This window comes from Apis mellifera, linkage group LG9 (genome assembly GCF_003254395.2).
Source record: "Apis mellifera strain DH4 linkage group LG9, Amel_HAv3.1, whole genome shotgun sequence".
In the NCBI taxonomy this organism is placed as follows: Eukaryota; Metazoa; Arthropoda; class Insecta; order Hymenoptera; family Apidae; genus Apis; species Apis mellifera.
Window position 1 is genome coordinate 471473 of NC_037646.1, and position 15907 is coordinate 487379.

Genomic DNA, 15907 nt, shown 5'->3' on the forward strand with positions numbered 1-15907 from the left:
AATGTACATATCTATTTTAATATTTCAATCTAATTTAGATAATACTTTTGTGTTAATTAAATTGTGAAGCTATTAAAATTTTCTTTTTTATTTTTTTTTCTTTTATTACTTTGATTAGAAAAATTTATTATTCTTTCTTTTTTTAATCTTTCTTTTTTTCCAAAAAAATCAATTATATAATTAAAATTTTAAAAATCGTTGTTGTTATTGTTGTTATTATTATTATTATTAATTAACAATATAATCCATATTATTACTTATTAACTCTATATAACTCTAATTTATTTTATATTATTATTATAGAAATCGTTCAATTATTCAAAATATTCTATTGTATTTGTATTTAAATATTGTATTTAAAATATTTTATTCTTTTTTGATGTAAAATTTTATAATATTAATTTACAAAAAATAGTTATTTTTATTTCAGATTTTTTTATCTGTTATTTACACAAAAACATTTCCATAAATTGATTTGAATAAATTTTTTATTATATTTCTAAGCAATAATTATAAGAAGATTTAAATCCATCCAATTTAATCCAAGCATCTAAAAGTAATACAAGCATCAAAAGATTTCATTTTTCTAATAATATTTATTATGATTTTTATAATACATATGTATATCGATTATTTAAATTTATCTATATAGTATAAAAGAAAAATGACATGAAAGAAATCTTTTTTTATCAAAAAAATGTAAAAAAACTAAAAGATTCTTCTACTTTTAATTGATAACTTCAGAAAGATCAATTGTCTAGCTATAATATATATAGTATTATTAACTTTCATTTATGTATTTTTTTTTTCATTTTTTGCCTAAGCATTAGCATCTAAATTAATGTTAACAAGTATAATTTAGCTATTAAAATATTTTGTAATTAATCTTATTGAACTTTCTTTCTGCATTACGTTTATTACGCTTCATATTTTATGTTAGAATATTAGAATATTATATCACATTAGAATTTACATTAGATAGAATTTTTTATATAACATATTTGAACTGAAAAAATGTAGAAAAATATTCAAAAGAAGAGTTTTTTTAAACATAATAAGTGTATATTCAAAATCGAAATAAAATTTTTAAAAGAATAATTATGAAAAAAATATCTCATTCATTATGTTTATAAATTTGATATGTAAATGGAAAAGTGTTAATCAATAAATAAATTAAATATAATATTAAATGAAAGATACTATATAATTTATATCATTATTCTCAAATAAAAATCTATTTAGATACAATATACATAAAAAAAAGTTAGTTACTGCTTGATAACAATACTTTTAAGAAACCAGAAATTTTTGAAATTCAATTACCATGATTGATAACATAAATGAGGAAAAAATATATATAGATAAGAAAAAAATTAACTAATGATAATACTTTTAAAAAATCAAAAATTTTATTTCTATATTGAAAAATTTTTGCTCGATAAAATTAAAATTAAAATTGAAAAATTAAAATTGAATACATATAAATACATAATGTTATTATCAAATAAAAAGATGATCTCTTTGGATTAATTTTCCGTCTTTAAAAAATTTACAATGTCAATTTACATATCTCTTTTATGCCATCTATTTTTCAATTATCTCTGATTTAAGAAAATATCCAAATAAAGTTATGAATGTAACTTAATGAATAACATTTTTTATCATTATATCAATTTATAATATAATAATTATTAGTTCAAAAAAATATAAATTAATTTAAAATCAACTAATTTGAAAATCATTTTCTAGCCGGACGCAAAAATGGTGTTTGATGTAATCCAAAGAATGGAAGATACGGAGCCATTTAGTGAGGAACTTTTAGCTGCAATGAATAGACTCTGGGCTGATAGCGGGGTCCAACAATGTTTTGGCAGGAGCAACGAATATCAACTCAACGATTCGGCAAAATAGTAAGTAAATTTATTAATATATATTTTTTTTCAATCAATGTATATTCTTTTTTAACAAATATTTCAAATTATCATAAATTCTTTAATATTTAAAATATGTATAGAGAAGAAGATAACGTGGAATCTATTAAATTAAAATTAAAACGCCCCAATAAAAATAATATTATAATATCATTTATTATATGAATGATTTAATAATAGTATAATTTTCATTATGATATTTTAAGAAAAACAAGTTTTTATAATATTCTTTAATTAAATATGAATAATATTTATTTTATATGAAAAATATGATTATTTTGCAAACTTTAATAACTAAAATGTAATTTTATTAATAAATTGAAAATATACATAAGATTATTGTTTCAAATATTATTTCAAGTGACAATGATGAGAAATATTTAATTGTTTGTATGTTTATAATTTAAAAAAACAAATAACAGAAAAAAATTTTTTTAAATTTATTTAAAAATAAATATTTATAAATAAATATATAAATATTTGATTACTACATAATTTTAAAATAAGAATTTGACAACAAAAAATACATTTTATATTTATTATTTACTTTTGCAAATATCTAAAATAATCAATAATCTTTAAAATAATCAATAATTTATTCTTATTCAATCGAAAATATTTAAATTCATTTTTTAACAATTTTAAGAATATTTTTTTTCTTTATTTTTATTATTTTCTTTATTTTATTAAATCATTTTTCTTTTTTCATTTATTTATTTATTTTTTTTGGTTATATTGATCTTATTCTGTGAATAATATCTTATCTTAAATAACTAATCATTGATTCGATCAAAACTTTTATCTTAATTTCTGAATATTAATTAAGAAATTCAAAAGATAGATCAATCAAAATTTTATTTAATTTAATAATATTTTATATTATATATTATTTAATTTATATTATTTGTCTTAAGAATTAAAATTAAAATGATTTTATAAAATTGATTTGATAATATTTTAAATCATAAAATTATCCAAAATCTCATTTGTTAAGAAATTATTATAAAATTTAAAAACTTAAAAAACCTAACTTAAAAAAATTCTGTACAATCATGTGCATTTTGAAATTATTTAAATATCTTTCCATTGAGTAGTCAATTGCTAATAAACATTACACAAAATAACACGGAAACTTTTAATAATATCTGTAGAATATTAATCATCAATCAATATCAATAATTATTCAGAATTTTATATCAGAAATGCAAAATTTAAATGAAAGTACCATCTAATTATTTTTATTATATAAAAACATACATTTTTTTAATATATGTCAATGTAATTGATCATATTTTATAAGATAGTAATCCACTTCTGAAATTATAAAATTTCTCATTTAATATTAAATTCAGCTTTTTTATAATGTTTAAATTAACAATTAATAGTTAACAATTTTGCGTAAGATAAAGAAAATTTTTAAAACTAACTGCATTCTGTTTGTGTCGATGATTTGCACATTCTTTAAATATTTTTTCATCATTATTATCTTTTCTCATGATTACACATTTTTATATATTTATTATAAAAAAATAGAAAAATAAAAATTCGAGAAATTTAAGAAATTTTAAATTTTCAAATTTTGAAATTTTTTATTATTTCCGTGATTTGAAACTCTTAAAATTAAAATAAATATTAATTATATAAATAAATATTAAATATAAATTATATAAATCTTTATAAAAATGCTGATCATATAAAATATTACATTCATTTTAAACTCAATTTTAAATTTATTTCAATTATGATTTTATTAATTCATTCAAATAGTTCAATAAAATATAAAAATGAAAAACTTTTTTAGAAAATAAATTATTAATTGGCAAATTTATTATGAATTTTTGAAATTCGAAGTATTCTTGACATGAAATTTAAGATTTTAATATTTGAAAATAAATATTTATTTATTATATTCTTTAAAAAAAAAAGGGGGGAGGAAAGTACTTTAAATTTTAAATACTTTAAGCTTCAAGAATTTTAAGAGATTTTGAAATCGCAGATTCATAAATCTAAAAATCAAATTTGATTCATTTCTGTAAAAAATTATTAGTTTTTTTAGATATTTTAATTAAGAAAGATAATAGAAATAAGAAGGATTTGAAATAATCTTCTTATGTTTATATTTATATTTTTCTTATGAAAGGCAAATAAAATTCAATACATGAAAGAATTCAATACATGAATTTCACAAAATGAAAGATAAAATATTTCCAAACTAATGTCTTTTTTTCAATAAGTGAAATAATAATTTTTAATAAGAAATATTTAACTAACATCGATTAATATCAAACTATATATATTTCTAATTTTAAAAATAATAATTATCTTAAAAATTTTTTGATGCATTTATCTTATAACATGTAGTAAAGTTAAATAAAAGAAATCTGCAATAATTTTTAATTGGAATTGATTGTTAAATTTACTGGATATAGAATCTAATTTTTACATTCTTTGTAAAATTTCTCAAATAATCTTAAAGATGTTTCATAATTTAGCAAAGAATAATACTTCTATATTTTTAATTTTCAACATTCTCAATTTATATTATTATATTATTTATATATTATATTATTAATTTAATAATATTAATAATATTATAATTTATATATTTATATTATTAATTTTATATAAATAATATTATATATTAATATATAATATTTTGATTTTCTATTGTACATTTGATTTTAAATTCTAGCGTTTATACTACAAAAAGCAATATTCAATAAAAATACAATTTTTTTAAATAAACTATTCACAGTTCTTAGTCTCTCTATCATTTAATTTAGAATAAATCCAAATTTAATAATAATTCAATCTTTTGCGGCTTCATTCATATTCAATAGTTTGCTAATTTCTAAGAAATTAATTACTATTTGATTGACAACCAACAATTTAACTTCATTTATAATTCTTGTTATTACATTATATATTTTCTGTGAAAATTATTAATTTTATTAATATTTGAGTTGATTATCTCTAATATTAAAATTTATATTAAAAATTATTGTTTGATTACGTAGTTTAAGATAATAAGTAAAAGTAATAAAAATAATTTAAAATATATTTTTATTTTATTAACAAATTTATAAAATGTTTATACAAAATATATTGAATAATATAATAAACATCTTGAATTTTAATTATATAAAATATTTTAAATAAAATATGTATAATAATGTAATAATAATATAATATATATTTTCTGTAATGTAGCAGTATGAGAAACAATTTATGATTTTAAGAAAATAAATTTGACGAAAGAAATATTTTTTTTTACAAATGTCATTTTTTTTATAATCATATTTTTTTATATATTAAAATTAATTTTTTCTATTATATACTGTAATTAATATTGCAATATATTTATTCATATATGATAATGACTTTAAAATGATTTTAGACTTTTCAAAATTTGAAACTTATGTTAAACGAGATTATAGGTTTTAACAGATTTCAATACAATTTGAATTGGATAGATATTTAAATATTTGCTTCTTATTACATCTATATTGATGTAATCAACAATGTGTTATTCAAAGTAGAAAAAAAAATTGAAATAATTTTTATTTTTCATATAGGTCAACTCGATAATATCTGAAAAAAATCTGAAATATAGAAAAAAAGAAATATAATAAAGGAATTTACAAAGAAAGATTTCTAGAACATAATTGCGTTCGGTATGTAATTTTATTAAAACATTTTGCGAAAATTAATATCAACGAAAAAAAACATAAAATATTATAATATTTAATAAATCAAAAAAAATATAATTCTCTGAAGTCCAAAAAAAATCCACATGTTGATATAAAATAATTTGAATATGAAACTGATGTTAATGTAATAATAAAACAAGCATATTTTGAATGTTTTATGTATAAAAATTTTATTCTTTCTATTTATTCCTTCATCATAAAAATCTTTTATCATATCAACTTTTAAAATTGTTACATTTTCTATTAATGAGATACAATAATATGAAAATAATGAAATCATCTGTTTTTCACAAAAATATTATTTATTAAATTATTCTTCATAAATTTTGGTTAATTTCAAAGTTATTAATTATTAAAAAATAATTGGTTAGATTGAAATAAATTAATAGAGAGGAACTATTAACTATAAATGTTTAATGCATTATCATAAATAACTGATATAAAATAATTGAGTCCAATTTATTAATAATTAGTATGAAAACTCAATGTTGAATTTTTGGGGGACAAACTAAAATTTATTAAAAAATGTATCATCTAATAATTATTTAAAATTTTGGTATCAATGCGATGAGTATCTAATATATTTGTCACATATTTTATACAGAATCTTAACAAATAATTCTTAAATCAATAGATTAAATGTAATGAATTTATGATCGGTTCGTTTGTTCAATCTTTTTGCAAAGAACATTAAAAGATTATAAAGAAATATTTAAAATATCAGAATGAATAATTGCTTCATATGCTATATTAAATCTGAAATCATTGAAAAATTATTTATCAATTTATTATATACCTTAAAAAATATCTTGAATATATTATATTGAATATTTATTAAAATAAATAAATATATTTATTTACGTTTACAAATTCGTTTCTATTGTTGAAAAATGAAATTTCAATATAAATTTCAAATTGATTTTAAAATTTTAGAATCTAAGATCATATTATCATATATCAATAAATATATTGTAATATCAACTATATGATAGAAAAATTTATTTTTATATAGAAATGTGAAAAGATAAAATTTTAAAAGAAAAATAAAAAAAATGATATTTATAAAAAAATATTTCTCCCATTTAATTTATATTTGAAATATCTTCAAAGAGATACTAATACACAAGTATGTTTACTTTGCTTTAAATTAAAATTATTTTAAAAAAAATTAAAACATGTTGAAGTACAGAATTTCTTAACAATAAAAATAAAATAATGGCATATTGAAATGGCATATATAATTTATTTGATAATTATTGCTTTGTAACATTTTCTAAAATGAAAACTCTGAAAATTGATTTTTACATTATTCATGTAAAAAAAATATTTAGATAGTTCGAGAAACACTTATATATTATATATTAAATTATTATATACATTAAATACAAATCATAGATCATAAGTTAAATATAACAAAAAAAAGACTTCTACATTAATTACTATTTATTTAAATTAATCTTATACCTTATATAATTAATATTTATTTCAATTAATATTTAAAAAATAAGCAGAATGATGTTAATAAAAAAGATAAGAAGATACATGAAAATTGAAATAACAATGTTAATAATATTTCAAAAATATAAATATATATAAAATACTAATTCTAAATATTATTAAATATTAAATATTAATGCTACTAAACTAATACTAAATAGGATCATAATATTTATCACTAGAAAATATGATCTAGTTAAATAAAATACTAAATCATACGCGTACAATGGCTATGATTTTGTAATGAAGATGATGATTAAGTTATTTAATCTAGAAAACATGATATATCTTTAAAGATGTTCTAATAATAATTATATACGTATACTTATATACATATATGTATTTAGTAAAATCAATGTAAAAATAATATCTATGTTATTGAAATACTTAATTTAGATTAGGTTAGATTACATTTAATTATCAACTATTAAATGATATTTAATTATTAATAAATTATTGATTTTTGCAATCAATCAAAATAATATTACATTAACAAATTGTTTAAATAAAAAGTATATTATATTTATAGTATCATATTATTGTCTTGATTACATAAATAAAAAAAATAACATTTTTTTATATTTTTTAAATTTTTAGCTTATTCTCCATTTTTTTCAAAAATATATTTTAAAACATAAACATATGAATCTTTTTTATTTTTTTTATAAATTATGAAATATATTAGTAAAAATATAAAAACGATTGAAGATTAGGAAGATTAGGAATTTAAATCAAATGATTCATAATTTAAAAAATAAAAATCTATTAAAAATTAAATGGAATTCTTTATATTTTAATTTTAATTATTTTTTTAAATTGAATTATATAATAACTGTTCTATATAATTTTAAATTTTATCGTAACTAAATTTATAAAGAAAAGTTATAAAAAATATAACATTTTCTAAACTAGGAAAATTTTAATATAATATATATATATGTTGTAAATATATATGTTTAAAAATGTGTTAATAATTAAATATTAAAATTTTTTATTTTTGAAATTTTATTGTAATTAAATATACATATTTCAAAAAGCTACTAAAAATTTCACAATTTCATATTTATATATATATATATTTTATATTAAAGATATATATATATATCTTTATATATTTTATATTAAATATTCGAAATTTTAAATTATAGAAAATATAATAAAGATTAGAAATTATAAGAATAATATACTGGATGGAATGAAATTTGTAATATGATGTAATATAAAAATTAAGTAATAATCGCTTCAAAAAATTAATAGAGAATATAAAACTCTTATATTTATTTATTTAATAAGATAAGTAAATATAAATTAATTTAATATAATTTTATTAAATATTTCTTATATTTTATTTGTATTTTTTTTCATCAAATATAATAAATATACTACAATAAATATAAAATTATATTATTTATAATATATAAAATTAATTATATTTAAAAATATTTATCACAATTTATAATCTTTCGAATTAAATTTTTTCAAAAAGTTAAATAGTTTAAAATATATGAATTTCATTTTAGTATTTTGTTAACAATTATACTAATATCTAAGTGTATCAATTTACTACTGCGTAAGTATTTATGCAAATATATATAGTTTTGATTGACTATATAAATCACAAGAAAAGACTTAAATGTAAATCTAACCTATAATCTTAATTCAAATTTCAGTAATGCTAAGCCATAAAGATTCTAAGTTTCAAATTATATAAATAATGCAAAGAAGAAAAAAATAATGCAACTTCAAGGATTCGATTATTCTTTTTTCTCTTTTTGCTTCTCTCTTATTTAGGTTCAACGGCGTATTGATCGTCGATGACGTTACGCCACGCCCGATCACGTGGTCTAAAATGGCCGCCGATATCATCCCACTTTTCTGTCTGCTTGATACTATGTTTCTTCGTTTCACCTCCCACCCTCAATTGTTTCTCGTTTGATTCTGTTACCACTTCTCTCTGTATGTTAAAAAAAAACAAGAAAATATAGTGATACATAAGAATATAAGAATACAACAAGCTGAAATAAAAAACAAAAGAAAGAAAACAACACTCATTGTTACAAAATTGTAATAATTAGACACTTAACAATTAGTAAAGAAAATGGAAAAAATAACTGAGAGAAAATTGAATGCAAGGACACGAAAATTCTAATGGTTTCTTAGAACTTTTTTATTCGATGAAAATATTTTATGTTTGATTTAATAAAAATATAGTATATATTTTTTATGATTTTTCTTTTCTTTTTTCTTCTTTTTTTTCTAATTTAAAAGTATGATATATTTTTTTATACATAACTTTATATATGACTTTAAATATAACTCTAAATTAAAATAATTGTATTTTCATAAAAACTAAAAATTTTTTAAATCTAATATTTCTATATATATATATATATATATATATATTTTATGTATTAAAATTCAATATAAGATTAATAATGTTATATAATTATTTTTAAAAGTTTTCAAAAAATTTTATACAATATAAATGTAAAAAAAAATAATAAAAATAAATTGAAAAATAAATATTGTTATATCAATATTTTAGTCACTATATTTCATAAATGTAAACATTTGTGATTACGTATTGAAAAACGTATGATATACGATGTTTTCGAAAATTAATGATAAAGCCACAATGCAACACATATGTAAGGCATGTACACAATATGTAAATAACAAATTTTTAAGAAATATTAAGCTGTTTCTTTCTTGATTATTTGTTAGCAATATTTTGAGTTATTAACGATAAATGTAAAAATCTACATGAAAGCTTCCAATTGTACATGATTAGATAATATATTATATCCACCAAAATTCTGATGGATATCGAATTTGATGGACGTTATGAATCACATAATAATTATAGTCGTCGAAAAAATTTCCATAATTATAAAAAATATATCATAAGATTATGTTTCATAATTATATATATTTTATACATATTTATATATATATTTTTTATACATATTTATATATTTTTTAATTAAAAATTGACAAAATTAAATTTTGTAATTATTTTTACATATATCAGTTATTTGTACCAATTATGTACCAATTTACAAATATATGTTACAAATTATATGATGCTTAATGAGAATTCTTATTCATTCTTCGTGATTTGATGAAACCATTTTCATCTTATGAAGTCGTTAACTTAAGTTGGTGATAAAGTTAATTATATAAATTAGATAAGTATGGATCTGGTGATATAGGTCATCAATTACTATATTTTATAGTCCATACTTCGAAGATTAATATAAAAATAAATATAATTAAAATCATGTTTAATATGTTTAAAAAAATTAAAAAATTATATTCAAAAAGATTTAAAAATTCAAAATATTCTATTAAAAAAACATGAACTTCTATTAAAAGAACATGACTATTTGAAAATATATATAACTACAATCCTATTTATAATTATTATCTATATTATTCTTCTAGAGATTTATTATTATTTTTAATAAAAGAGACATACAAATATAACAAAGAGATATATAAATATTAAAATGACATTTGCTAAGGAATTCTATTATGAATATGTATCTAATTAAATTGGTATTCTCTAATTTTATATCTAATTAAATTAAATATTACTATTTAGATAAATAAATCTAAACGAAAAAAATTATATTTGGAAATTTTTAAAAATTAACAATAAGTAAAAAAATATTTACTGTTAAACGATGAAAAAAGTTAAAAGCTAAGATACCAATTAATATAAAAAAAATTTAATTATATTTTATTATTATTTATAAGATATTAAATTTATTATTAATAAAATGTGTACCATAATCTATTCATTATTTCATAACTTTCGTTCGATAACTGTTATAGTTAAAAAAATGTTCACATAGAAATGCATGCATGTAATAGCTCCATATTGATAGTTTGATAACGACATGATAATATTTGCATTCATCATCACATTATGAAATTTAATAGTACATAACTTATGTAATTTATTATATTATAAATTTCATGTATAATAAACAATATTGCATATATTCATTACATTCGCTTGTATGATAGAATTTTAAATCTAATTTTAATCAACATATTTCATTTAATATATATTTTCTGCAATAAAAATTTCGAGTTAGAATCGAAAGCAAATGAATATCAAAAACAAATGTTATATTCGTTTTTTTAGTATTCCTTGTAGTATTATATTACATGTTGCTAAGCAACATGACTCATACAGAATATTTTTTTTAGTTTCTTTTTATAGAAATTAGATTATATTATCTATAGAAATTTATCTATAGAAATTTATATTTAAAATTATATTTGGATATAAATTATTTAAAATTAAAATACTTGATAAAACAATATAATAATAATGTTATAAATATTAGAATATTAAATACATCAAATCTAACATTTATTTATAAATGATCTATTTATAAATAAAATTAACATTTTAAATAATAAAATAATTAAATAATAAAATTAAAAAAAATAATTATATTATATAATTATATATAAATTATATAATTAAATATAATTTATAATCTAAAATATATATATAAAAAGATTTATGAGTCATTATAATTGTTAAATACTTTCAATTTTAAAAAAGATCATTTTTAAATTTTTTTATTATTATTTAATCAATTCTTTATCTATAAATAAATATAAATTACAATAATAGAATTTAAAAAAATATTTTTCTTTCTGATAAAAAATCAAAATTTTTTCTTAAATAACCATTTATTACATTATATAATATTGTAGTTTATATCAATATAATCTCGTATAACTTTGAAATGAACTTAGAAGAATATAGAATTAACGAATATTTTCGTAAAAAATTTTTTTATGTAGATAAAATTTTATATATTCAAAATTTATCTGTTCTTCAGTAAAAAATTTTTATTTTGTTTTTTTTCTTTTTTCAAATTCTTCATAATTTATTAAATCCTTTTCGATTTTATAAAATGTTTTCGTATATAAATTTTCTTTCCATATCTCACAATATACAGAAATAATCTCACATACATTTTTTTCATATGAAAATTCAACGAAAAAAATGACATAAAATTTTTTTTATAAATTAAAATTGTATTATAACTTGCTTTAACGATAAATCAAGATAGAATACAAGAATTATTTTAAGAATGAGAAACTTATTGAACTTATTTGTTTTGTTAATTTATAGATTCTTCATGAATATTTGAAAAAAAATTTGAAGAATGTTAAGTTGATTTTCCAATTTGTTTCTATAAAATTTTTATTTGCTGAAGAATATATGAATTTTGAACATGTAAAATTATCTATATAAAACAATTTTCCTGAATTGAAAACATTGACTTGACTTCAAAATAAAAAAAATTATTTAACTTGTATTGATACGATTTATAATATTGCAATATTTAAAATAATAATTCCACTTGAAAAAGTTAAATGATTATAAATTTTTTATTATTTTTTATATTGGATTTGTTCATATATTAATTCTAACATCGCAATTTGTAATTGATAAAAAATTGATTAACTTTTTTAAATCGGAAAATGTTTAAATAATTGATGTATATATATACATATATATTATATATAATTATATTTATTATAATTATAATTATATAAATATATTATAAATATATTATATATATATATATATATATATATATATATATATATTTACATACATATTATACATATGTATATACCTTAAAATTATTATTATTATATAATATAATATTTATAATGATATATGACCATAGAATGTTGTATGTTCACATTTATATCTAAATAAAATCAGGAGATTCGAAATAAAATGGAAATAAAGAATAATAAAATTGAATAGGATATTTCATGTTAAATTTGAATATTTTTCAAATATAAATAAAATTAGATTCCATTACATTATATGAATAAATTATTAATAAAAAATTATTCTAAACATGAAAATAGTAAAAAAACAAAAAATGTAGATTTATTTTCAAAAATAAATTAATTTTCAAAAAAATCGAATTTACATGATTCTTTATATGTTATTATGCGATATTGTATATGTTCAGTTTTCCAAAACTAGAATAAAATTGTTGGTAACATTACATTCCAATAATCGAGTGATCATATAAATATAATTTTTCAATTTTTAAAAATCATATTTGAATTACTAGATTATAATTAAAGTTAGTTATATGCACAAATATCATTATATGTACAAACATCATTATTGTTATCGAATTATATCTCAATAATTTAATGACAAACGGACTACAATATTTCTAGCGATTGTATCCAATCAATACACAGTTAGAAATATATATAGTATTTGTATTTTTTTAATTATATTTTATAATTTTAATTTATATAAATTAATTATGTATTTTGTATAAATATTCAATATCATAAAAATGACAAAATGAAGAATAAAATTACCAAACATCAAACGATAATATTTTGCTGTTTTAATAGTATGTCATTTTTCTGGATGCTCAATATTGATTAGCCTACTCGATATCTCTACGTGCGTGCCACGAAAAGCAACATAAAACGATACGTACGCAACACGATAAGATGAAAATGTTCACACTCGTTACAATATTGTACTCACGATAAATTCAATACAAGAATAAAAATTAATTTTAAGAAACTTATAATAATTTTTTTAATAAATGTATTGTAATTGTTAATATATTATTTTTTCTTTCTTTTATTTTTTTTATGTTGTTTATTCATATTGATTTTTAATATTTTAAATTACAATTAATTATGATAATTAAAATTTCATTTCATAAAAAAATAATTAGATTCTTCTTTTATCAATAATGTATTAAAATTAGTATCATTATTTTTTTTTTTTAATGAAATGACAAATATTAATAAGTGCATTATTAAAAATACATTTTTTCAATAATAGTTTTACTATTACAAAATGTTTCGTGATGATTCTATTTCGATATTTCAATTTGAATTTCAAAATAATAAAAAAAATCTATATTTATAATATATATATAAAATGAAACTTTATAATAATTTTATAGAAATAAATATAAATTTTTGATTTTTAATTTTTTTAATTGATTTTTGAGAAGATGAAATGTGAAATATCTTTTTTATTTTTTAAATTTATATTTAAAAAATTTTATTAAAAAGTATTTAAACAAATAAGATCTATCTTATTAATTATTAATAAAAACTGATTAAAATTTTAAATGCTTTATAATATATCTAGTTTTTATTGTTATATTATAATAAAAAATATAATATATTTCAAATATCTATTAATATTCTAAAATTACTATTATTATATGATAGTACTTACTTGCCTTTTTATTGTAGCTAAAATAAAAATATTTTCATTAAATAATATATTCTCAACGGCTGTTAATAAACTAATCTTCATTTTACTTAAGTTTAAATTATTATCCCATTATTATATAGATTAAAATTTTAATATTCCTTATTTATATTCTCATATTTCTTTTCTTCCATTTCTGTACTGATAAAATCAGTATGAATACTTATTTTAATCAATCTCGATCTCGATTACAACCTGAATTTAAAATGATATTATTTATAAAACTTTTATAAAAGCACTTTATTATTTGATACATAATATAAATATATATGTATACATATTTTTATTTTAAGAATTTATGTTAAATTATAAAAAAATAATTATAAATAATATTTTTTCAAAATATATTGTAATTTTTAAAACATTTTTCTTTATTTAATGAATGTTACGCATTATTAGCATATATTTGAAGCTGTTTTTATTCGAAATATCGACATATTTTACTTTTATGTCGATATGATAATTAAATGATTCATAAGAATTAATTTTTTAAAATATTCCTTGAAACTCAAAAAAAAAAAAAAAATTTTTTTTTTAATTTACAAATAATATATTAATTAGTTTTTTAAATAGTTATTGCACTTTTTTCGATATAATAGCAACATTTTTTTCTAGGAAATAATAAGCTATATTGATTAATCCAATAAAAATTATATAATTTATTAAAAAAAAATCAATGTTGACCTTCATGTAATTCTTTAATTATTCAAAATATATAAAAAAATGTCATAAAATATATACAAAAAATTGATTCTAGAAGTGATTGATATAAAATGTTGAGGCCGATTTATTAACAATTAAAGTTTGTATAGATAAAAAAAAATAAAAATAGAATGAAATTTTATTTCTATCGATTATACAGTTGTCTCTATCCATTGTATCTCCTTTTATTTAATGAAAATTTAAATTGCTCACAACTTAATAAACTTTAATATTTTTGTATACTATTTTTTATATCATTTTGATTTAATTGACTTTTTAGAAATTGAATTGTCTAAGATGTTTCTCACGAATACATCTTATGTGTATGTATATATATATATATATATATATATATATATATATATATATTATTTATTACTTTTATAAGATTTTAGAAATTGAAAAAATTTTTTGATTAAAATTTTAAATAAAAAAAATTCTGTTAAAATTTTAAAAATATCTATGAATTATTGATATTCTTATTTAACACATTTATTACAAATTTTATTACAAATTTTTCATATTTTACATTAAATAAAAATAAATATAAATTATAATTGATATAGACTTAATAAATTTATAATAAAAAGTATAGTTTTTATATAAAATTTATTTGACTTTTAAATTAACATAATTTTCTTTATTGATTCTATATATATATTTATTGTAATTAAATTTAATAATTTATTTAATTAATAGAAAAAACAAATTTTGTATTGTTATAAATATTATATATATTTAACAAACTATTATTA

At 16.2% G+C, this 15907-nt stretch overlaps 1 protein-coding gene across 2 annotated transcripts in view; it reads left to right on the top strand.

Moving 5' to 3' along the window:
- Positions 1 to 15907, top strand: part of LOC102656465 (guanine nucleotide-binding protein G(o) subunit alpha) — a 105948-nt gene that overhangs the window by 73641 nt on the left and 16400 nt on the right. For both annotated transcript variants that reach the window (XM_026442779.1, XM_026442778.1), the window contains one exon: positions 1750 to 1910. In XM_026442779.1, the coding sequence (XP_026298564.1) occupies positions 1750 to 1910 (161 nt within the window). The remainder of the gene's footprint in view (positions 1 to 1749; positions 1911 to 15907) is intronic.